Source organism: Gadus morhua, chromosome 10 (genome assembly GCF_902167405.1).
Source record: "Gadus morhua chromosome 10, gadMor3.0, whole genome shotgun sequence".
Lineage (NCBI taxonomy): Eukaryota > Metazoa > Chordata > Actinopteri > Gadiformes > Gadidae > Gadus > Gadus morhua.
The window spans coordinates 24,585,594-24,610,049 of NC_044057.1; the positions used below are offsets into that span (position 1 = coordinate 24,585,594).

The 24,456-nt window shown below is 45.9% G+C and overlaps 1 protein-coding gene across 1 annotated transcript in view; it reads right to left on the reverse strand.

Annotated features, from left to right (window-relative positions):
- Nucleotides 1-24,456, reverse strand: part of fat2 (FAT atypical cadherin 2) — a 54,764-nt gene that overhangs the window by 23,342 nt on the left and 6,966 nt on the right. The window contains exons 2-14 of the mRNA XM_030368931.1: nt 20,601-23,876; nt 18,580-18,891; nt 15,081-15,139; nt 13,725-14,036; nt 11,989-12,196; nt 9,461-9,600; nt 9,221-9,283; nt 8,416-8,628; nt 7,072-7,282; nt 2,984-6,651; nt 2,321-2,714; nt 724-923; nt 122-275 (exon numbers count right to left, since the gene is read on the reverse strand). Of these exons, the coding sequence (XP_030224791.1) occupies nt 122-275; nt 724-923; nt 2,321-2,714; nt 2,984-6,651; nt 7,072-7,282; nt 8,416-8,628; nt 9,221-9,283; nt 9,461-9,600; nt 11,989-12,196; nt 13,725-14,036; nt 15,081-15,139; nt 18,580-18,891; nt 20,601-23,862 (9,196 nt within the window). The 5' untranslated portion in view covers nt 23,863-23,876. The remainder of the gene's footprint in view (nt 1-121; nt 276-723; nt 924-2,320; nt 2,715-2,983; nt 6,652-7,071; nt 7,283-8,415; nt 8,629-9,220; nt 9,284-9,460; nt 9,601-11,988; nt 12,197-13,724; nt 14,037-15,080; nt 15,140-18,579; nt 18,892-20,600; nt 23,877-24,456) is intronic.

Here is a 24,456-nt window from a genome sequence, read left to right on the forward strand (position 1 = left end):
TGACTGTTCAAAGATCTGATGTGAAAAAAATAACAATTATATTTTGGGTTCAACGTCAAAGCCTACATAGACGTACAAAGCATGTTTTTCTCCTAATTTGCTCCGTGGGCGGCTGAGTTACCTGTCTGTTGGTCGAGATGGAACTTGTCTGCGTCGGGGCCGTGCAGGCTGTAGGAGACCAGGCCGTGAGCCCCTGTATCGCGGTCCGATGCCGACACTTTGAGGATGAACACATTGGACGGGGAGTTCTCCATCACCACCTCCGTGTACACAAGCTAGGTAAAAGAGGAGCTTTAGTGTTAGTGGCAAAGCATTGACGCAAATATAGATACACTGTAAAACATGTCTACAGTGTAAACATGTCCAAACTGGCTTGATGACACTGTAAAACATACTATCTTACTATCTAAACTTACATGGTGACACTGTAAAACATATCTAAACTGAACTGAGGACACTGTAAAACATATATACACCGTAAACTGACCTGAGTACACTGTTGAACACAAATGCACTGTAAAACACATCTTACTGACCTGATGACACTGTACATTTTTTATGCACTGTAAAACATCTCAAAACTGTAATATGTAAACTGACCTTATGACACTGTAATAAGTATAAACACTGTAAAATATGTATACATATGCTATATATATATATATATATAAACTGTAAAACCGAATCAAAACTAACATAGTGTAAGACATAATGAAAACTGACCTGTTGACACTCTGGGCTGTTGTCGTTGACATCCAGCACGTGGACCTCGGCAGTGGCTAGGGCCTGAAACTTCCCGTCAGTGGCAGTGATCTGCAGGGTGTACCGGTCCTTCGCCTCCCTATCCAGGGGCTCTTTCAGAATCAGACCCCACTCCCCCTCTTCCTCTTGGATGATGGCAAACTGCCCCATAGGGTCCCCGTCTGCACAACACACCACACATCACATTGTTAACGAGGAACCAATCACTGCAAGGCATAGTCTTGTGGTTACGGTGTTGGTGTGACCTCCAGGCGACGAAAAGCCATCTGGGTTTGAGCCTGCAGTCAAACTATCTGTTATGTACTATTGAGTCATTCAGCTGGTGCTTTTATCCAAAGACATTCACAGTGAATTTAAATACATGTCTTTAAGAAGCAGGCAGGGTTTGAGGCGTCTTGCTCAAGGATACCCACAGGAAGTGGTGTGGAAATGGGGGTTTGAACACAGAACCTCAACCTCAGAGTCATGCCCGCTAACTGCTCAAGACTATATGGCTCCTCACCTGTATGCATGCTTGGACAAGAAGCCTAACCCCTTACCTGCACTTTAACGACAAGTTTCTCTCAAAAAAATTTTTTTAGTGACTCAATAGTACATAATAGTAGATAGCATAGCAACAGGTTGGCTCACTACCGGTTTAGCCGGATGAGATCACTGATCACATGTGATGAAGACACACCGCGAGACACTATTATGTTGTTTTTTTGGTGCTGTTCCTTAAGGCTCCTGGTATCAGCGTTTCCCTACTCTGTAATAAAGTCACTAATATAGCTCCCATCGGATCTCCTGCATCATTATAAAAATTAGTCTATGAGCTGACAATACAGGATCATCTTTTCCCCAGGACGATCAGGGAAGTTAAGGGATGGGACATATGCAGTGACTTCCAGTTGTGCAGCTGTTAATATTGCACTACATCATTATAGAAGGTTTCACAACAGCTTTCTTGCCGCCAGCCCAACTAATACTTATCTCGGTGTGACCTTCGTGTGGGAAGGTACAGCAGTCGTTCCTGCTCTTAGCTTGAGGGAATTAGAGTTTCAGTCCTGTCAACCTGGTTCTGTGTGATCACATGTCATTCTACACATGCTGATTATAGAGATCAACAAGAGATTTAAATGATCCCAACCACTGTTTTGATTGATCCCACGGTAGAAACAACTTGAAAGAGTTCAATAATTGGGGAAGGGCACGCGTGACAAAGTCACAAACACAGACACACATACACACACACCTGGGCGCAGTGTGCCTGCCTCTGCACAAACAAACACGCCCACTATGTGTTTTTGCACACTGGCTAATGTGGGCCTGTGACGCCTTCTGTCATTGCAATGTTTTATTATAATTATCTTAGCTTCCTTTTACATTTCCTGTATGTATCTGCTGTGAATTTGAATTTTGAATGTGAATTTTAATTGCACATCTGCATTTTTCTGTTATTAATTTATTTGTACCTACAATGGTCGTTAAGCAGATTGAACTGCAGCATTTTGTATGCAATGCACCATACAAATAAAGTTGAATTAAATCTTGCACCCAAACAAGTGTGCGCACACACCTGTGATGTAGCACGTCACCAGCCGGTTCTCCAGGGAGACGTCGGCGTCCGTGGTCGTCATGGAGGCGATGACGCCGCTGGGCCAGCGGTTCTCCAGCGTGGAGCCGCGGTACACGTCCTCGGTGAAGTGCGGCGCGTTGTCGTTCTCGTCCGTCACCGTCACCTCCACTGCCACGGAGGAGGACAGTGCCGCGTCGCCGCCGTGGTCCGTGGCCACCACGAGGAAGCGGTACAGCCTGGCCGCCTCGCAGTCCACCGGGCGCGCCACCGTGATCCAGCCACTGTCGCCGTCAATGGAGAACACGTCGTTGACGGCGGGGTTGCCCCCGGGCGCCGGCTCCAGGCTGTAGGTCACCTGACCGTTGATGTCCATGTCCGGGTCGTTGGCGGTCACCTGGGAGCAGAAAGCGTTCATTTATTTTTTGGCATCGGTACTCATGCAAAAGCTTTTGAATGCAATGCTTTTACCATAAATCTTTTTGACATAACATGAAAACTGTTTCAATGAAATTAATTTACATTTTCAAAATGTCTCACTTAACGTGACCTTATTTTACCCTACTTCTAATTTCCCATCTTCACCCTCCGGCCCATTCATCTATAATCCCCTTTGATCAACCTATCAAGCCCCACATGATATCTCATCTTATCCCATCATCTCACCTGGATGACGGTGGTACCAGCAGGCATGTTCTCCGCCAGGTATGCCCGGTATGGGTTTGCCTCAAACACGGGCTGGTTATCATTCACATCCTGGACCTGGATGTTGACAGAGACCAGAGACGCCACCTCGGTACCGTTATGGTTCCCTTGTGCCAGCACGTCAATCTGGTACCATTTTGTCCTCTCATGGTCGATGGTCTTCTCCACCAGCAGGGTGCCGCTCTCTTGGTCCAAGCTGAAAACCTTGTCCTTGTTACTGTCCACTGTGTTGCCGTTTACCAGGCTGTATATGAGAGGGGTGTCCGAATTGGCCCTTACTATTCCGATCTCTGTGCCCACGGGAACGTCTTCAGCGGCTGAGAAAGTGTACAGTGGCTCTGTGAATTTGGGCAGAGGAACCTCAGGAGCGACCACAGTCACCTGAAGGGGGACCGTCGAGTTGTAGAAGGGAAGCCCCCCATCACGGGCCTTCACCTTGAAGTTGAAGATCTTGTTCTCCATGCCCACCAGACTTTCCTTGATGCTGACCACGCCGGTGAAAGGGTTGACCTCGATGATGTCTTCCGTCACCTCCTCCGCCTCGTCCACCATGTAGGTGACGTCTGCGTTCTTACCCTCGTCTGCGTCGTAGGCCATGATCTGGATGACGGGGGAACCCTTGTTGACGGTGGACTGGATGGACACCTGGTACTCTGTGGCCTTGAAGAGGGGCGCGTTGTCGTTTTCGTCGGTGAGGATGATCTTCACCGTGCAGAACGCCACCCTCCCGCCTCCGTCTTTAGCCATCACCTTAATGGCGACCACTCTCTGGGTCGGGTTCTCTCGGTCGAGCGGCTGTGTTGTGATAATCTGCCCATTGCTGTCGATGGCAAACTTGTCATCCGCTAGTTTGTTGATGATGGTGTAGTCCACACTGCCGTACGGCCCGTCGTCGGGGTCTATGGCCGCCAAGCGGATCACACGTGTTCCAGCGTCTGCGTTTTCGGCCAGCTCTGCCTCATAGAGGTTCTGTTTGAAGTAGGGACTGTGTCGGTTACTGTTCATCATTTCTATATTCACTGGTGCTGTGTTCTGGAAGACTCCATCTGATACAGCCACCGTCAGGTTGTAGTAGGGGTTCAGATTTCTCTTACATACATTAGAGAAGGAGATAAGCCCAGAGGATTCGTTGATGTTAAAATGCCGGGCTTCGTTTCCGGACAGGATTCTGTACTTGAGGTCATTCAAATCCTTGTCGTCTGGATCCGAGCCCTGAATTTTGATAACGATGTGCCCACACTTTGCCATCTCGTCCAGTGATACATCATACTGGGAATCAGCAAAGTTTGGTGGGTTATCGTTGACGTCAGTGACGTTAACGACGACATTGGCCTCAGTGCTAAGAGGAACGGTGCCATTGTCAGTTACTTTGATTTTTAAATGAAATTGCTTGGTGGTTTCATGATCCAGTATCTGAGTGTTTACAATGAGTCCAGTGTCCGGGTCTAACTCAAAGAAATCTGTCTCGTTCCCTTCTGTTTTTACCATTTGGAACATCAGATCTTTATTTCTCTCAGAATCCCTGTCTGAGGCAAATACCTGTAAAACGGAGCTGCCGACAGGAAGGCCCTCCGGAATGTCCACAGAGAACGGTAACTTTGAGAAAATCGGAGCATTGTCATTTACGTCCTCCACTTCAATTTCAACGGAGGCTTCAGAGAAAGCTCCTGTCACAGAATCGGTGGCACGCACAGTCAAAACATGCATGGACTGGCTCTCGTAGTCCAACGGGTTTGTAACAGTTAGCACTCCTGTTTTGAAGTCTATATGGAAATGTTTCGTACTGTTGTCCTCCTCCAAGCTATAAATGAGCCGATAGCCCTCTGGATTCCTAGCCTGCACGTGTAAAATGGTGGTGAAGGGAGGAACGTTCTCTGGGACTTTAAGAGGATAAAGCAATGTCTGGAAAACAGGATTTGTTCGGTTTCTCAATTGGATGCTGAGCTGTGCTGTTGTGCTATGACTGGGTTCACCGTTATCCTCGGCCAGGATGGTGAGGACATACTTGTTCAGAACATCAAAGTCAAGGGGTCGTTGAAGGGACACATCCCCCACCCTAGGGTCGATCCTGAACAGACCAAAGTCTTCCTCGAGGGAGTAGATGATGGATTTATTTTCTCCAAGATCTCTGTCATTGGCCATCGCCTGATATAAAACATCCCCTGGCTCCGAGTCCTCTGAGACCAACATGGAGAACGGCAGGTTGAGAAACTGTGGGGCATTGTCATTCACGTCGTCTATGTAGACCTTGACCTGGGTTTTGGTCCTTCTAGGTGGTACCCTCAGGTCACGAACCTCAACTACTACCTCGTACATGTCCTGCTCCTCTCTGTCAAAAGGGACACCTGTGGTTTCAAGAATACCTGACGTTTGGGATATGGTGAACCGACCCTTCGGGTTCAGAACGGTAAACACAAGAGGTTCGTTCCGGTGGCAGCCAGTGGGTCTGAGGGCTGCTAATGTTTTAACCAATGATTGGTTCTCCACAACCCTGGCTGAATAGGATTTCTCCCTAAATCCAAGGCCACTTGCTGTCAAGTTAAATAAATGCACCTTGACAATAGCAGAGTCTTTATAGAGCCCATCGGTAGCTTTCACAACAAGCTCATAAAGCGGCCTGTATTCAAGGCTATCAATCACGCGGATGACTCCAGTCTTGGGGTGGATTGAAAAGGCATCGTGAAGATTGCCCTCTGTGATGAAATAGGAGATTTCCGAGTCAGCGTCAACGGCCGAAATCTGTAAAACCTCTGTGCCTATGACAGCTGGGAAGATGATGGATGCCTCGTATTCCGGTGCTGTGAACTGTGGCGGGGAGTCATTCAGGTCCATAATGTGAACGGTGACCTTGGCAGCATGTTCAGCATACCTCGATGGCTCCCCAGAGTCCTTCACCTGCACACTGAAATGATGCACGGCCTTGGCCTCGAAATCAACTGGTGACGCTAAAGACAGTGTGCCCATGTTGAGGTCTATCTTGAAAACGTTAAGCGCCTCTGGTTCCACAATGTGATAGACCAACAGTGAGTTTGAGTCTCGGTCTGCGTCCAAGGCCTGGATGACCAACGGGGTGTTGCCCTCTCCCATCACCATGCTGTTGACGTGAGCAGCCTCACTGATCTGCCCCCGGTACTCCCGCTGCTGGAAGACGGGAGCGTTGTCGTTCTCGTCGATCACGTAGACGTGGACGACCGCCTCGGACAATGCCCCGGCCGAAGTGGAGGCCGTCACACGGAGCTTATACGAGTCGTGTTTCTCAAAGTCCAAGTGCTTCAGGACGGAAATTGAACCGGTGTAAGGGTTAATTTGAAAAGTCCTATTGGGGTCGCCGCTTTTGACACCATAGTGTACTGCTGCCGGGCTTGAGGCGGAAATGGTCACCAGCAACGATCCAGGAGAGCTGAGCTCACTAATCTCAGCAAAGTACTCCTCGGATGTAAAGGCTGGAGGGGTTTGTTCAGAGATGAGGACGGAGATGTGGAGGGAGCAGACGTCGCTACGCTGAGGGAAGCCCTGGTCGGTGGCCTTCACAGTCAGCTGGAACTTCTCTTGGGGATGGAGGTCCAAAGGTTTGGTTAAACTGATGGATCCCAGCACTTGGTCAATGGAGAAGAGATGGTCGATGTTACCTGTAACGAGACAGAAGAAAATATGAGGTTGTTCAAGTTTAATAAACTATTAAGATAAAGAGCTGAACTGATTTATATAATAACCTATGTAAAAACATTTTTTACACAGAAATCTTGAATATTAAAAGGCTTTTGATTACGAATATTAAGCCCAGAGTGGCCGCCTGCCTTTTTGAAATGTAGATTGTCCGAGGCTATGAGAGAAACTAACACATTTCCTCCGAGCTCTTCTTAACAGAATTCTTTATGCTGCTTTCACTGCTCTAGAATAAAACAGGGCTACAGCCTGTGCACAAAACGCTGCAGTTCTACCAAGCAAGGGAAATTAAAACCCATATCACTGGGTAATTGTGAAGCTGACACGTGTAAGAACAGAGAAGACTAATCCTACTGCTGCCTGACACAAAGGCCTCCACTCACCGGAGTGCAGAGAATAGGCGATGTCCGCGTTGCTGCCCGTGTCCTTGTCCAGCGCCTTGACCTGAATAACCTGCGACCCCGTGGCCGCCATGTTGGAGAGGATAGCCTCAAAGCGGGGACTCAGGAATATGGGGGAATGGTCGTTGCAGTCCTCCACATACACCATCACCCTCGCAAAGTTCCTCTTTACCGGGATATCCTGGTCGCGGACCTGTGAGGACGCAAGGCATGCAATTGTTAATAATTTGTATTTAAATTGAATATGTAATATCTCAGCATTTGAGCATGTTGTTTGTGTATATATATGTATATTTTACTATTTTACTGCCATATCTGTTTAAACGCACGCAAACTAAACAAGTAACGCATGAACAGTCCATGGCAATGCATATTAACGGGGGGACACATGCATATTAGGAACACAAGTCGATAACGATAATGCATACAATACTGATAAGAAACAATGTTTATAATGTATTGCGTATATCATTAAATAGAACCACAGTTACCGCATATCATATTTTGTATCATGTACGTTTTCTTTGCCGGAATTTATTTGAGAACTCAGAATTTCTGAAGTTGTGGAAGAAAACCTTATTCCATGTGTGAATAAGGCCATATTATTTGGCCATAAACTGAACCATTTGCAGTTGGAAATTCATGTACATCCGTCTCATCGGAGACTGCAGACGCGCTGTCAAAATATCAACTCGTCAGATTCAAATGCAGTCAAGGCTTAAAGGGGATGGGAGCTGGCACTCTCATTGGTTTGTTGCACGCTATGCCCAAACCACGCCTACGGGTAATTAGGCTACTTTAGACCAACCCTTTTTAGATGTGCGCCGGGCGCAAGAGTCATTTTTCGCGCCGGTAAAATAGCGACATCGCCATAGAACCGCCCACAAAGCTACTTGCGCTTGGCGCTTCTCACTTGCGTTTCCGACCGTTAAAATAGGGCCCTCAGTGTTATTAATTTATGTTAATACAGGTAAACCGGGTCCTCAAACCGATAACCGTGTCATTGGGCAGAGCTATCGTGACAAGTCACAAATTCAATCGGAATTAATTAAGTGCAAGACCTCGTAATACCGAGGTAACAGTTTATCTACTACGTTCATTCAGGGTTTTACAGGACTACAACCCTCTTGACTTGAGTCTCCTCAATACGCCGGAGAATCGCCAACATTTACTTTGAAAAGCACTTTGATTTTTATGTAGCCACGCAAATTGTGATATCTTTGAAAGCTACATCTATTAAATTACCCAATGTAAATATATTTCTGTTTAGTTCTGTTCCCCTGATCATATTGCACATGCACTCCTCTAAGTCCCATGCTGATTTACCATGATGACGAGTGTATGGACAGTGATGTCTTCGTAGTCCAGCGCCTCGGTCAGGACCAGCACTCCGCTCTTGGGGTCCAGGTGGAAGTACTTGAGGCTGTCAGGGTGGAGGCTGCTGTGGATGGAGTAGACTAGCTTGCTGTTGAAGTCCTGATCCTCTGCACTGACCTGCAGGACGTCCTTCCAGGGAGAGGTGTCCTCTGGGACACGGACCTAGGAGAACAGTGACCAGTTTAGTGTCGAGAGACCAGACGGGATCAGAGAGCAGATCACAGAGCAGATCACAGAGCAGATCACAGAGCAGATCACAGAGCAGATCAAAGAGCAGATCACAGAGCAGATCACAGAGCAGATCAAAGAGCAGATCAAAGAGCAGATCAAAGAGCAGACAGGATCAGAGAGCAGATCACAGAGCAGTTCACAGAGCAGATAAGAGAGCAGATCAGAGAGCAGAGAGCAGATCAGAGAGCAGATCGGATCAGACACTAGCAATACACTAATAAAAAAAATATTCTGACCAAATAAGAGTAATAATAATAATAATATATATATAATAATAATAATGGCATTTTAGAACCTAGATAAGATGTTGGAGACCAGATGGAACACAGACACTTAGATTGATAGAAAAGATTTAGCTGCAAATGTATTTGACTAGTGCACTATCATTATAGTGCTGATTCTGAAGCCATCAGAAAATGACAATGAACAAACAGCTATATAAACTGTACCGCAACACATGATCATCTATACCAGGTTAACTTGTACGGTCACATTCAGTCACGTGACCGGCAGCGCGCCTCACCTCGTACAGCGACTTCAGGAAGGCGGGGCGGTGCTGGTTCATGTCGATTACACGGATGTAGGCCTGGGGGGTGGAGCAGAACCAAGTCAGTGACGGAGGCTGAAGGGGCACGGTGAAAGTGTATTGGAGTTGATGTCGCCCGACCGAAAGAAACAGTTTTTCGAACCTTAATGAATGCAGCCGCAAACTCCTGTGTGCGTGTGTGTGTGTGTGTGTGAGTGTGGTTGTGCGTGTGTGGACCTGTGTGGTGGCGGTGTGATGTCCGTCCGTGACGCTGACGGTCAGGTTGTAGTTAGAGCGCCGAGCGGCGTCCAGGCGGCGGGCGATGAGGATGGTGCCCATGTTCCTCTGAATGTCAAAGTCATGATCTTCATCACCCCCTAGGAGGGAGGGAGGGAGGGAGGGAGAGAGAGGGAGAGAGAGGTAAATAAGGACCCTGGTAAAGTGTGTTGATTTTGAAGTAATATTCTATAACAGTGGGCTCCCCGGCCCGTTGGGTGCGATCCATCCAGAACCTGTGAGACCCTGAGGGGATTCACCACATGAACGTTGATCCAAAACCGCAACCTGGATCTGTCCTTCGCTTTGTGGGGTTTGTATGTGTTAGTGTGCGTGTGTGTGCGTGAGTGCACACAATTTCCATCTTTTATCTTTCCATCTGCCTTTCTCTTTCTCCACCTCATCCCTTTGCTTAAACAGTTTTCTCTCTGTCCCTCCCTTTCTTCCCCATATCTCTCTAGTCCCACACCTCTGCCTCTCTATTTCCCTCTCTCCCCCATCTCTCTCTCTCTCTCTCTCTCTCTCTCTCGCTCTCGCTCTCTCTCTCTCTCTCTCTCTCCTCCCTGCTTTATTTCTCTCATCATTGCCATAGCTCCCTCTTTCCACCCGCCCCTTCATGACACACTTGTTTCCGGGGGAAGCATTTGGCGGGGACACGCCCCGAGCAGAATGCTACCTCAGGAGGGCTCAAACTCCAGGCCCAGATGGTGTTTATCGGAGAGAATGAAATGTCAAGGCTCACCATGTCCTGCTTTTCTACATAAAACCCACGATACATGACATACTTTTTCCAGCAATACTGGGAGTAGTTGAGGACATCAGGAGTGGCGGGGAAAAGTATGTTCTTATTGGGTTACAGGTGAGAGGGGAAGGGTAAGTGTAAGGTTAATAACTCCCAGTTTAAAGGGTACTGAAAACCAGGAGAGACAGGATTCTCTCCCATGTTTCTGTCTCTTTCTTTATCTCTCCATCCTCTGACACTTTCTCTCATCTTTTGCTCTGCTACTCAATCTCATGTATCCTTTTAACACTAAGTGTCATACAACAGTTCTACTAGCAGACAATTTTAATCCAAAGTGAATTGACTTGAACAAGACATTCAGGAGCAGGTAGGGGTGAAGGCATCTTGCCCAAGGATGCCTGCAGGTAGACTGTGCACACTGGGGCTCGAACTGAGAACCTTTTGGTTAGAGGTCAACACTATTCTGTCTTTGAAAATACTGCTATAACACTATCATTCGGAGGATGAGGAGAGGAGAGAAGATGAGAGGACGAAGAGAAGCAAACGAGAGATGAGGACAGGAGAGTATAAAGAGGAGGAGAAGAGTAGAGGAAAGGAGAGGAGGAAAGAGGACAAGGAGAAGAGAAAAGAAGAGAGATGAGAGAAAAGGGGAGATTCGGAGAGAGGAGGAGAGTGTATGGAAAATACAACAGAACAGGCGGTCTGGCAGGTGAAGAGAGAGAAGGAGCTGATAATCTTTATCACACCTCCCGCTGCCTCTCGTCATCTCTCTCCCTCTCTCCTCACCTCATCGCTCCCTTACCCCTTGTCATCTCTCTCTCCCTCTCCTCTCCCCCTCTCTCTCTCTCCACGTCAAGCCTTCCCTTCCTCTAATCTCCTCTGCACCCCTGCAGTCCCCTCTGGTCCCCTCTTCATCAATCCTCTCATCTTTATTTCCGCAAACAACACACTTATCCTTTTGTACTCTTACAGCTCAATACAACATGTGACAAAGTAGCTGGCCAGTGGTTATGTGTAGACCTACACAAAGTAGCAAGCTAGAGTACAGGAAAATGGTTGTACTATTTGGCAACAGTCCAGTCCAGAGTGTGATATTGCTTAAACAACCCGAGCTACTTCCAGTATCCAACTCCTCAGTGTTGGGAAACCAATCCTCTGATCAAAAATCTTCTGTAGAAGCAAAACTTCTCATTGAATCGGCTAACCCACCAAACACATTTGATCTGTATGGAGTGAAGCATTTTTTATCCCAGCATTCCTGGGTTCTGGGAAAAGGAACAGGGCCAGGCTTGTTTAGATGCTCATCTGGATGGACGGTTCCCGAGACGCTGCCAGTCTTATAGCCCTGGCGCTGCACTAGTCAGCAGAATAAGCTAAGTGGCAATACTCTGAATGTCAGATATCACTTCAGCATACACACAGATGGGAATAGAGAATAAGGCATGTCTGCGGCTAGAGCTCCAGGCCAACGTGGCGCTCTTCTCTTTGGTGCAGCGTGAGCATTTCTCAGAAGAAAGTAGGATTTTAGCTTTTTCTCTTCCTGATAGATTGGTATCTGTGTGTCTGTCTGAGTGTGTGTGTGCATGTGTTAGTTTTGGAAGTGCCTTTGTCTCATTGTGTGTGTTGTTCATTTTTATATATATATATATATATATATATATATATATATATATATATATATATATATATACGTGTGTGTGTGTGTGTGTGTGTGTGTTTGTGTGTGCGTGGGTATTCATCCTCTCACCTGTGATGGTGAACCACCTCAACCTGTGCGTCTCCGTCATGATAATACCGACCATGTGAGTGACAGGCTCGGTTTCCATGACGGCGAAAGTGAACTGCGGCTCGTCGAATGTCATTGGCTCGGAGGAGGCTGTCGGCACGGCGACCCACTCCACGTCCAGGCGTGCGGTCGACGACTGCGACGGTCTACCGCCGTCTGTGGCTTTGATCTGAGAACCCATGAGAATATATTTACACTGCTACTAGAACTATTATGTGCACGCAAAATCATATCTTCTAATATTCTACGTTATAATTTCTTGCATAACATCTTGTCATGACCTTATTTATTGGATGTTATCAAATTGTGTCGCATAATATTATACCATATCATGTCATACATTAATCGTATTGTATAATATTGTATAATATATCGTTTTACAAGCAGAAACCAATCAAATCACAGAGGATTTCATGGATGCATCATCCTATAATGGAATGGAATTAATTATCTGAATTTTAATGAATTGCATTAAATTATATTTAATTAACGCCGTCTGATATATATGTATTACGCCTCAATTGTTCAGGCTCTCTTTGTTTGTGTCTTTGGATATTATGACTTCAACACTGAATGCCTATTTCGCGTTGATCCAAATCATCCCTCAATTTTGATGTTGCTAAAGAACAACCACAATGACGTTGTTTTTGTCAACAGTGTGTGTGTGTTCCTGTTTCTCTGTCATGTGTGTGTGAGTGTGTGTGAGTGTTTGTGTGTCCATTTATGTGTGCGTCAGGTCTACATGTCCTGAGTCTCGACAAAAGCCAAAGGACGCTAAAATGTCCCGCTGTCCACCAACCACTATGATGTGTCCCCTGTTGTCAGCGATTACGTAGCCAACGTGATCTAATTATAGCCCGATCATTAACTTCGATTGGGTCAGTTGTGCTACATTTTTTTGTGGAATACTTGATTCGGCCCAGCCTGACCCAGACACTACCTCCAGCGGCCCCCAGGTAAGTTGAGTTTGAGACCCCTGCTGTAAACAAACCAACAACGTGCGTGATGATGTCCGTCAACGAGAGCTGACTTTAACGTCATTGTTCTCAGCGACTCCCTCTGACACTGATTGGCCCCAGAAAATTTGGAGGGAGAAAACCCACTAACATACTGCAGCCCCAGACATAGTACTGAAGGGAAATTCAAATTGAGCAGAAGTACTTAGGCGGGCGGAGCCAGGCTAGGTTTAAGCAAGGCCAGGCTTAAACTGGAACAATTGCAGGAATTGTGATGTGAGCCACCAGAATATGGGTGAATGTGTATATGAATGGTTGTAAGTCGCTTTGGACAAAAGCGTCTGCTGAATGCCGTAAATATAATATAAATAATAAAATAGTGAAATAACGCTGTCCTCATCCACTGCTGTTGCATATATCAAGGTTAAATGATTAGTAATTGAGAAATGTTACTTTAAGTGAGAGACTAATGACGTCAGACTCAGATTTCTCTGATTTTATTCAGACATGTCCGTGATCTCTGTTTGGTAAGCCTTGAAGCTGTTCTTAGTGGTGTGCCACAGTTTAAACACTCTCAGTTTATTTACAGCTAAATCTTTATTGCTTTAAAATTGTAAGCCTAAGAAATAGTTACATATAGATTATCCGTTTGAGTAATTCCAAGTACATTTTCTGAGTTATAGATTAACTGACACGTTAAAGTTTAAATAGTAAAACTCAAAACCACAGAAATGTGTTTACCGTGAGGATGCTATAGTTTCCCGCCCAAAAGGGGCCCTGGGACGTTACTGCCCCGGTGCGCGGGTCGACCTGGAACCTGTCGTCCGTGTTGTCATGGAGACTGTAGGTGACTTCTGCGTTTGTGCCCGCATCGTCGTCGCGGGCAACCATGCGGCACACTTCCTGCGTGTTGGCGTGCGCCCGCTGCTCGGGCAGCGTGATGTGGAACAGCTTGTCGGTGAACTTCGGCCGGTTGTCGTTCTGGTCCAGGACCCGGATGATCACTGTGGCGGTGGAGCTCAGCGCTGGAGACCCGTGGTCTGAGACTATGACCTAGGAGGAGGGGGGGAAACAAGTGATAACCGGTGTGATCGAGTGGTTAGCACCATTAGCTAGCAGCGCAGGGGGGCTGGGTTTCATCTGTGGGGATCAAGAAAGGCCTTATTAGTACATATTTGGTTGTGGGAGAATGCTGACGTGTAAAGAATAGACATTTGATTTTGCCTTGTCTTTTTTAAAAAGACTCTAAAGGTTTGTGAACAGAATCTCTGTATGTACGTAGCGTGGTTCAATGTGCATGCGAGGGGATATTGATATTACTGGAAGATTTTGGTTGGGTTACAAACGATGTTTGTACAAGGAAGCAGAAGCACAAAGAAGTTGAGGAAGTAAGGGTTGCAAAGATTTACAGACCTAAAGACGGGGCCACAACCCAGAAAAGGTTTGGAACCACTTTGTTAGCACGACATTGACATCACTGCTGATGGAAGACTGAGAGCTATGCTGGGTCATTAGTCTTTGACAATTACCTCAACAGATGGTAGACAGCGGAGTTTAGACAATGTTTAGTACAACTAAGTGGAAAAAATATTTTCAAACTAAGTCCCTTGTTTGTTGGTTTAGGGCACACAAGTCAAACACATCATTATGGTCATGATACTTGGAAGCAAATTGATCGTTTTTCTCCTACCTATCTAAGACTATAAGTAGTTGAGGTTCACAGGGTTTCTGTGCAGGCTGGAGACAGCAGTGTTTATTCAGAGGCGATCACAATGTGAAAGTCTTTATAGTTAGTTGCTATGACAACTGATTATTGAGCAGCTACATGAAGAGTTTGTTTAGCTGCTGACATGAAGAGTTGACCAAACAACTAACAACATTTTGTTTATTTAGCTGTTAACACGAGTTTATTGATCAGCATATAATAGTCAACATGAATGCGTTTGTTGCTAGCAATACCAAAATGAAGTTGGAAATTGTTTAGGAGCTCATGAAGATTTTATTTAGCTCCCCCAATACTAACACAAAGTGAGGGTATTTATCAGAATATAATTCAAATGTTAATATGTTTGGTTAGGGGTTAACGAGGGGTCTTACCTCTATAGTGTGTTCCTCTTTATCTTCCCGGTCTAGTTCAGCCAGTGTCAGGATCACACCTAAACAAACAGAAACAGGAAAACACACAGTAAGATCATTAGTGCTTGGAGGGCTTCTTTGGTGTGTGTGTGTGTGTGTGTGTGTGTGTGTGTGTGTGTGTGTGTGTGTGTGTGTGTGTGTGTGTGTGTGTGTGTGTGTGTGTGTGTGTGTGTGTGTGTGTGTGTGTGTGTGTGTGTGTGATATCATGCACATACTTGTGGAGAAAGTGTGTGTGTGTGTGCATGCTTTAGGCTTGTTAATTTATTGAATGCACATGTGGGCCTGGGCATGCATTGTTGTGATTATGTGTATGTCTGCTTAGTGTGTACCGAGATTGTGTGTGTGTGTGTGTGTTTGTGTGCGTGCGTGCGTCTGTGTGTGTTTGTGTTTGTTCAATGAGAGTACTCTGCTGACATCTGAACCAACAGTGTGTGTTGGGGGTTGTTAATGTGAGGACAGGAGGTGGGGGGCATGTTTCTGATCTTAAAGTCTTAAAGTCTGCGTGTGTAAGTAAGTAGTCTGCGTGTCACATATTCCCAGTCCTGCTTCGACTTGTGTACGGTTTGATGAACACTTCCTTGTGTTTGTGTTTCTTGTCGCTGTCCATGGGTGTATTTGTGTGAGTGTTTGCTTTGCTTTTGGTGTGTGTGTGTGTGTGTGTGTGTGTTTGGACAGACCAGACAGGCACCACACCCAGTATACCCTGAGTGCTCTTATCCGATTGGTCAATATATTTTTCACGATGTGTTTATGCATGTAGAAACATGCACATAAGCCTGTATGTGTGTGTGCCTGCCTGTGTGTGTGTGTGAGCAGGGTGGGCTGTCTGTGCCTTAGGTGTGAGGAGGGGTCGTAGATCTAGGTGGAGGTTGGGTCAAGATGAGATACGTGAAGAGTGTGGAGGCCCGGTATGTAAGCAGGCGGGGAGAGCTTGAGGGGTTGCAGGGGCCAATAAAAGTTGTCATGTGCGTGGGTGTATGTTTGTGTGGGAGAGAAAGAGACCTTATTTTTTCTCTTTGTATTTTACAATGATTCCTTTGTTAAATTGTCCTAAACTTCCTTGGCAATTGAAATGAATATTTTCCATGCAGATAAAGATCTTCTGAATTGTGTGTGTGTGTGTGTGTGTGTGCGTGTGCGTGTGCGTGTGTGTGTGTGTGTGTGCACAGCGGGGGGTCACTGTGTGTTGTTTCAGGAGAGCAACAGCTGGTTGAGATTGGAGAGTGTGATAGCAGGTGGGAGCAGTAGAAAGTGTGTTTTAGTCATTGACCTGACATGGGAACCAGGGCATTACGCTGTGTCTCCCATTCTATCAGAGTACACTCTCGGGCTGGGTTTGTCCAAACTGCTTGAACATAAACAGAAGCCTTGCAGATCAGGGTTTGTTTTGTGGGTTCCCCGGACTAAGTGTCAACACTATCGACCACCAATAATTATTAATTTGAATACTTATATATTCCTTTATTGTTCTAATCATGTCTTTCAAAACTGACCATTAGGAACAGCCCCAAAGGGTCTGCCTAGACCCTTGTCTTTGTGATTCGCTTGACATTGGTTTAATCTTAAATCCATGATGACCCTCTTTAAATCCATGCCCCCTTGTTCCTTTGATTTAAGATAAGGGTTGGTTAGTGGGTTAAGGGTGTTGGACTCAAAGCCTTGGAGTTTTTGGTTTGAACACCAATATCCACAGTGTACCGCTAGAAAAACGTGCTTATCCCTGCTAGCATGTAGCAGTTAAATAAGCATGCTACAGTTGCAAGCCAGATACAGCTGGGGTAGCATGCTAAAGCTTTGCTAGCATGCTGCAATTGTTCTTGCCTGCTGCAGTCAAGCTATTATTTTCCTGTAAAGCTAGCCTGATGCTACTTTCAGGCTAGCCTTCTATGGCTAAGCTGTCTTCTACTATCATTCTACAGTATGATGCTACAATAAAAGCTAGCCTGATAAAGCTGAGGCGTCATGCTTGGGCTGTGCTAGCATGCAACAGTTAAACTAGCAGAGCAAGCCTGCTGCAGTTTAACCAGTCAAGCTAGCCTGCTACGTGCACTGAGTCACCCTTGTCCTGCCTAGACATGAGGCAACATTGTCATTCACCAGCTACAAACGTTGCTTTTTTAAATGTGACCATTCACTTTATAAGTTCAGGTATAGCCTACTGTGTTCCACTTCATTCCATTTGTCTTTTTATTTTTTTTAAATGTAAGACGCTTGGCACAATCTGCCTGTTCATACACTTTATTTATTTGTTCACAGATTATATTTTAATCTCGGAGTGACGTAAAAGATGAAACAATCTCAACTCCTGTCCATGCTTTCAGAGAAATTACATCTTGACATTTTGAAAATTACCATCCGTAGATAACAGGGATGTTTAGCGACTTTATTACTCCTACTCTTTCCACACACGCAAATGGTAATAAATATAGAATCTGAAGCTTCTGAAGTACAGAAACGTTGCAAGTCAGCTCAGCAAAAGAAAAAGGGGGATGTTTATGGCAGTAATGACATTTAAAATACACCAGTACTACGGTCCTTTAATCAAATATCAAACAATTGTTTTCCAGGCACTCGACACACGAAGGCCTGCAGGCCAAGCAGCTCTCATCATGCTGTCATCATTCACTGCAAGTGTCACTGCTATTGTCTGGATGCTACTGCAGCACCGCCTGTCCCAAACTAATCCTGCACTGGCTTGGCCTTGGGGCCTTGGAACAACACGGCTCAGTCTACAGATAAGCAGCATGAACATTAGGCGTGTAGAGACATGCCACTGCAGGGATAAAACAGCACCTTATTTGCCTGGAATATCAAAGTCAACGTCACTCATGTGACACAGAGGCTACTCAGCTGCAACTGTCAGAAGAGAGTGCCGGCGTTTGAAGGGAATCCAGGGTCAGCCATGTGAGTAATCACTCTGCACTCGGCTACCATCGTGGAGCTCGGCTGACTGACATGCTGAATGACGGGGGTCTCAAGGGCAATTGGGGGTAGTTTTGGTTTGAACCCTCACTTTACTGGCAACACGCCCTGGGTTTTAGAGGCAGATCTGCCCAGACCTGTTCAGGCCTGAGATAAACCATTTCAGGCCTTTTCGTCTTGGGAGTTATGACATTTAAATATGAAGCCTCACATCAGGTAATTGAGAGGAATTATACTTGTATTACATGTTGATTCTAGAAGGTAATTGGCTTGTTTAAGTTTAAAATGTTTTGAAGATAAATTGCCTTCCCTCAATTAGTGTTACATTTTATTCACGCATGGCTAAAAAAAATTAAATAAGGAACACTTGGAAAGGTTCTTTCCAAAAACCTTGTCTTTGAGAGAGTGGTTGGTATGTATGTAATACATGTGGAATTCCCATTTATTATAAAGACAGGGGCCTCTGCGACAAGATCAGATGGTACTTTATCTAGCCCAGATCTTATGTTCTGTACAAAGTATTATAACATGTTATTACCTGTCTTGGGCTGGATGTCAAAGTAGGTGCGCTGGGACTCCAGCATGTGGTAGGATAGCTTCCCCTCAGACGAGGAGTCTGCGTCTGAGGCGTGGAGCTGCAGGACTTGCCGGGCCTTGGCAGCATTCTCCGGGATGGTGGCGGAGTAGACCGGCTGGGACAGCTCGGGGGGGTTATCGTTGACGTCAAGGACCTCCAGGAAGACATGGGTCCACGACGCCAATGGCTCCGTGCCCAGGTCCGTCACATAGGCCGAGAGCCAGTAGTTGGGGACGGCCTCGCGATCCAGCGCTACTGTCGTACGGATCACACCTGATGGACACAAGGGCAGGGATATTAGACCATTACTGAAAATAAGATGTGGTTATGTAGGCTGTTTATGTGCAGAAACATTCATTGGGTGTAATACCAGCAATTGGGCGATTTCATATTTTATGTAATTCGTTTTTATCTTCCTTTTGTTGTTATTTGTAACTTGTTGAGGATACCTGGAATTCAACCCTGCCATTAATGACTTGTATTTGTATTTCTAATGTGCGTAAATCAACTTTACACTCAAAACTTGAAGGTCGTCCAAAACACTTGGAGCCTTTTATAGCTACTCTATTTCTGATATGCATAGATTGTGCTCAGCCCAGCTTGTAAATGTAATAACTGACTAGAGTTAAAGGCAAACGATTGTTTTGGGTGATTCGGAAACAACCAGGGAAACACAACATGATTCAACTGATGTTCAGAGCAGTGAGGGGAAGAGATGAGGAGAGACCACAGTGATGTTTAGAAACAGAGACTTGACCCAGGGAAACCTTCAATGATTTATGTGAATACCATTGGGGGGGGTAGTTAAATCCAGAGATGGTTTCCGTAGAACTATCCTAAAAGCATTAAAACGTCCAAAAACCCAAATGAGGATCAAAGGTCAAGTGGGGAGGGGTCAAGAGGTCTCAATAAATCTATCCTTATCTCTACGCTATATACATCTGTTTTTTAAAACCTGTAGATTCATATGTTCTGTTCACATATTATTATGTGATGTTATACTAAAATGGTAAGATAATGTAATGTAATGGTATATAACAATAAGATTGTGATCATAAATTCATTGTCACATTATTTATGTTTGTGACTTCCTACAATCATACAATGCAAATCTGGTAAGCAGTCTTCAATCTGTTTGTCATATTGGTCAAACTAAGATGCAGGGCTGTGTACAATTTATGATAAAATACCTCCTGAGCTAGTATTAAAGACATGTGGATAGATAGATGTTATTCACATGCTTCTCCCATGTGATTTATGTGAGAGATTGAAGAATGCACTTAGTGCCAGCGCTGGAACGGTATAAGTCCGTTATGACAGAGGAGTCTATTTGTCCTGATTTGATCTACTCCACGATCGCATCACTAATGGAATGTGCTTGTTGCCAGGGGTCAGAGGATGTTCACCAGGATGTATGGAGAACATCTTGAGCAACATCTCCCCAACAACCCTCTCCCCCACACTGAAGGGCAGATCAAATTGCACCAACCTACGCTTAGGAATGTCAACTTATCGCCGTCATAAGTATGAAGGGCTTCATTTTGACTAATTGGGCATGTCAAGAACTACATGAGGGCTGCATTGTCCAGTTAGGTTGGCAAAAGCACTTGCATAGTTGTTGAATAAAAAATCTAAGCTGGCAGCACAGCACATATTACGTGACATATTTTTCATATGGTAGTATTGGCAGTTTATGGATGAATGATTCAATTATAATGAGGATATAAATCATGTCGGTTCAGCAGAAGAAAGATGTATGTATTTTTTTTTACAAATTAGTTATTACGCCTCTACCAAAAGTGATTTTCATTTAATTCTGATACAGCACATTATACAGCATGTACAGGTTTGAAATCACTGTAGGGCGGCTGTTGACACTGCGGGAAAAAGATTGAATCCAGTTCCTTTTAGCAGGGATTCAAACACCTTAACTACAATGCTATCCTGCCTTTATATAAATAAATATATATCACATTTCGTACCTGTTTCCTCATCGATGGTGAAGACTCCCAGGCCCGATCCATCCTGGATATGATACCGTAGGGTTCCGTCCCGGCCCAGGTCCTTGTCTGATGCGGTGAGCGTCAAGACAGAAGTCCCTACCGCGGCGTCCTCCATCACGGCGGCCTCGTACACGAACTCGGAGAACGTGGGCCGGTGGATGTTCTCGTTGACGTCCAGAACCTGAATCTCCACAAAGCATGAAGAGGAGAGGGAACGAGGGAGGCCATGGTCCACGGCACGGACAGTGAGGTTGTAAGACGGCCTTCTCTCGAAGTCCAGCTCCTTCTCCAGTGTCAAGGACCCTGTAGAGGCGTCCAGGTTAAAGATCCCGCTCTCTGTGTTCTTGAGGTTATAGGTGATGAGGCCTCCACTTCCCTGGTCGAGATCAACACTGTCCACCCAAACCAACACAGTGCCCACAGGGACATCTTCGGGGACTTTTATTTTGTAGGTTCTGGGGACAAACTTTGGTGGGTTGTCGTTGACATCCTGCAACACCACAACCAGATCCATGGTGGAATACAGCTGTTGGCCAACATCGGCCTGATCTCTTGCTTCGATCTGGAGATCATATCTAGGTGTTGACTCTCTATCCAGATTTGCCGTCACTCTGACCTCTCCGGTAAGCCCATCAACTTTAAATACCTCAGAAGATGAACGGAGGGAATACTGGATAGTACCACGGGCCTCAGAGTCTAGATCTACAGCATGTGCTTTAAATACACTGACGTCCACTTCTGTGTTCTCTGGGACGCGCACCACGTATCTCGGCTGATCAAAGAAGGGAGCGTTGTCATTGACGTCCAGCACGTTCACCGCCATGAATTTCCACGAGGATGTTTGAGGTATCCCCAAATCGTAAACGGTTATGTTCAGGATGTAAAACTCTCTGCTCTCTCTGTCCAAGGGGCAAACTAATTGGAGTTCTCCGGAGAAGGTGCTTATAGAAAAACAACCATCCTCGTTGCCACTGGATATAGCATACACAAGCTTGCTGTTGAAACCAGTGTCATTGTCCGTGGCCATGAATTTAACAATGGTGGAATTGAGGGGGTAGTCCTCTGACAGGTCGATGGAGGAAGTCATGCTCGACTCAAACCTTGGAGAGTGTTTGTTAATGATGTGAACATCGGAGTAAGACTCCTCATCCTGCTCCATTAAACCTGGCTTGATAGACTCTATCAGTTGATCCTTCAGATGTCTGGAGATGCCTGTCTCCTGACAGCGAATGGTAGCATCGGTCCCTTCCTCGGTTAGAATGATGCTGACCACAGAAGGTTCTGAGTGGTGTTTCCCGTCTGTGGCTCTGACTCTCAGAGATAAAGAATGTCCCACTAAAACAGGGTTAATAGGCTGGTTCAACGTGATGAGTCCAGTCACAGAGTTGATAGAAAACAGTTGAAGCTCGTTCCCGGACTCGATGACGTAGCTGAGCTGATTGAGCTCGTCAAGATCAATGGCGGACAGCTCAACGACGGGGTTCCCAACGGGTAAATGTAGCGGCACAGTGGAGTTGCAGCCGACCCTCTCTAACAGTGGTATGTTGTCGTTTGCGTTGCTCATGGTGATGGTCACTGCACACTCGCTGACGTGGCTGAATGGACTCCCACTGTCAAGGGCCCACACCCTGAGATGGAACACACGCTTCATCCGCTCATAGTCCAGGTGTTCAGATGTTGAGATCAGGCCTGTGAAGGGGTCGATGGTGAACGGTATGGTGTCGGTGTTGGCGATGGCGTAGGTTATGATGCCGTTTTTACCTTTGTCTTGGTCTTCGGCAACAACCTGTATGACACTGCTGCCGACGGGGCCGTTTTCCGCCACAGAGGCCTTGTAGGAAACCTGGGAAAATGTTGGGCTGTTGTCGTTTTCATCAGTTATCTCCACCACTACGTGAGTTTCAGCTTGCCCATGGTTAGCCATTACATCAAACTCATAACGGTTCTTTCTTTCATAGTCAAATTTTTTGGTTGTGACAATAATCCCTGTTTTGGGGTTTATTTTGAAACTCTTGCTGTCTGGGTTGTTCTTGATGCTAAATGTGACATTTAAGGAGCCTGGGTTTACAGAAACCATGACCACATGAGTCTTTAGCGGGGAAAACTCACTAAGTGTAACAATGTAAGTGTCTTCAAGGAAAGCAAGGCGGGTGGAGTTATCTTGAGGAATGTGGATCACGGTAACAGATGACAGTAAGGGGGGAGAGCCGCTGTCTTTAGCTTGAAGGGACAGGTTCAGTCCAAACGGAAACTGATGCCACATAATCCTCTTGGTTGAGATCAACTGAAATCTCCCAGCTTCTACTCCTGCGGGGACAATTTCAAAACACTTGTGAGGGTCCCCTCCAACAATACTTAAGGATTCCACTGGCTTTATGCCTGCCTCCACAAGGACACTCACTGATATTTTCCCATCAGCCAAAAACACTTGCTTTCCAACAGGTGGGATTACAGGAGAGGCAATGTTGGCCTTCTGAACCTTCACTGATACCCGAGCAACATTGCCAAACTTTTGAACACCGGAGATCTTCTTCGTCCTGTCCTCGGCTAGGATGGTAAGTTGGTAATGAGCCGAACGGGAATAGTTTAGCTTCTTTGCAAGGCTGACAATCCCTGTGAAAGGATCCACGGAAAACGGATGGGCTCTGCTGGTGAAGGAATAATAGAATTGGGCGTTACTCCCGATATCAGCATCGGTGGCACTGACCCTTGCCACGCTCGTCCTTAGGGGGGTGTCTTCTCTGATAGCGACGTTGTAAGAGGCCGGAAGGAAAAGGGGCTTCAGGTCGTTGGTGTCAAGCACTAGGACGGACACCTTGGTCTTGGCCTTGAAGTCATGAGTGCTCTCGGTGGCTTCCACGGTGAGGACGTAACTGTCCCGCACCTCTCTGTTCAGAAGCGCAGAGTTACTTCTGCGTGTTTGAATCCGCAGGAAACAGATATCCCCGATCGTTAAAGATTCAACTTGGAAAAGACCATCGCCATCCCCGGTGACTAGACTGTACTTGATGTCCCAGGAAGAATCGGCCAATTGGATGCCCATCTTGACTGGCGTCTCTACATATGTCCGAGGGGCAGAGTTCTCCTTGATGGTGGTGTTGTAGAGGTGATGCGTGAACCGGAAGGGTGAGCTGTCTTTCCCCTTTGCTTTGCTCCCATCACAGACCCCTGTATTGAGGAGGAGGATGGTGGTGGCCAACAGGAAGACATCGTTTGGAAAAGCCATATTCAGCTTTTCCATGCGCCCTCCACACCCTGTTGAAGAGAGAGAGAGGGATACATGGTAAATAGGAATCAGTAAGAAGGATAGTATGGATAGTGGTCTTTGTACACAAAGCCATTCTACAGGGTGTTGGCTACGGTTTTGAATAGTTATAATTTCACCATACATGAATGTTGAAGGATTTAACACCTGTTGGCTTACTGTGCACCACATGAGAAGAGAACCAGAGCCCAGACCTTTTATAACTATGAAGGCCCCCATTTATTTCCCTTGGTCCCTTTTCTCAGTGAAGAATACAACGAGAACACAAAACACACAATGACACAACAGCAAAGAGGGAAAGCCTAGAGGGAGGCATTTATTTCCTGCCTCAACTTGTCTCGACCAAACCAAACTAAAAGGGCAGAAAGAAGCACATTGTTTCAGGAACTTTTTTTTTTTTTCAAACAGGTGGCAACTCAACCCTTTACCCAATAATTAATCCTCAGTTAGAAAATCGAAAATACATCTAATCAGGGTTTTTGGTTATAATCCTCTGCCAGGGGGTTCTACCAGCGGAGATTTGTTTTACAAGGGACTTTGAATTGGTAAGATTAGGGGAGGCGGACCTCT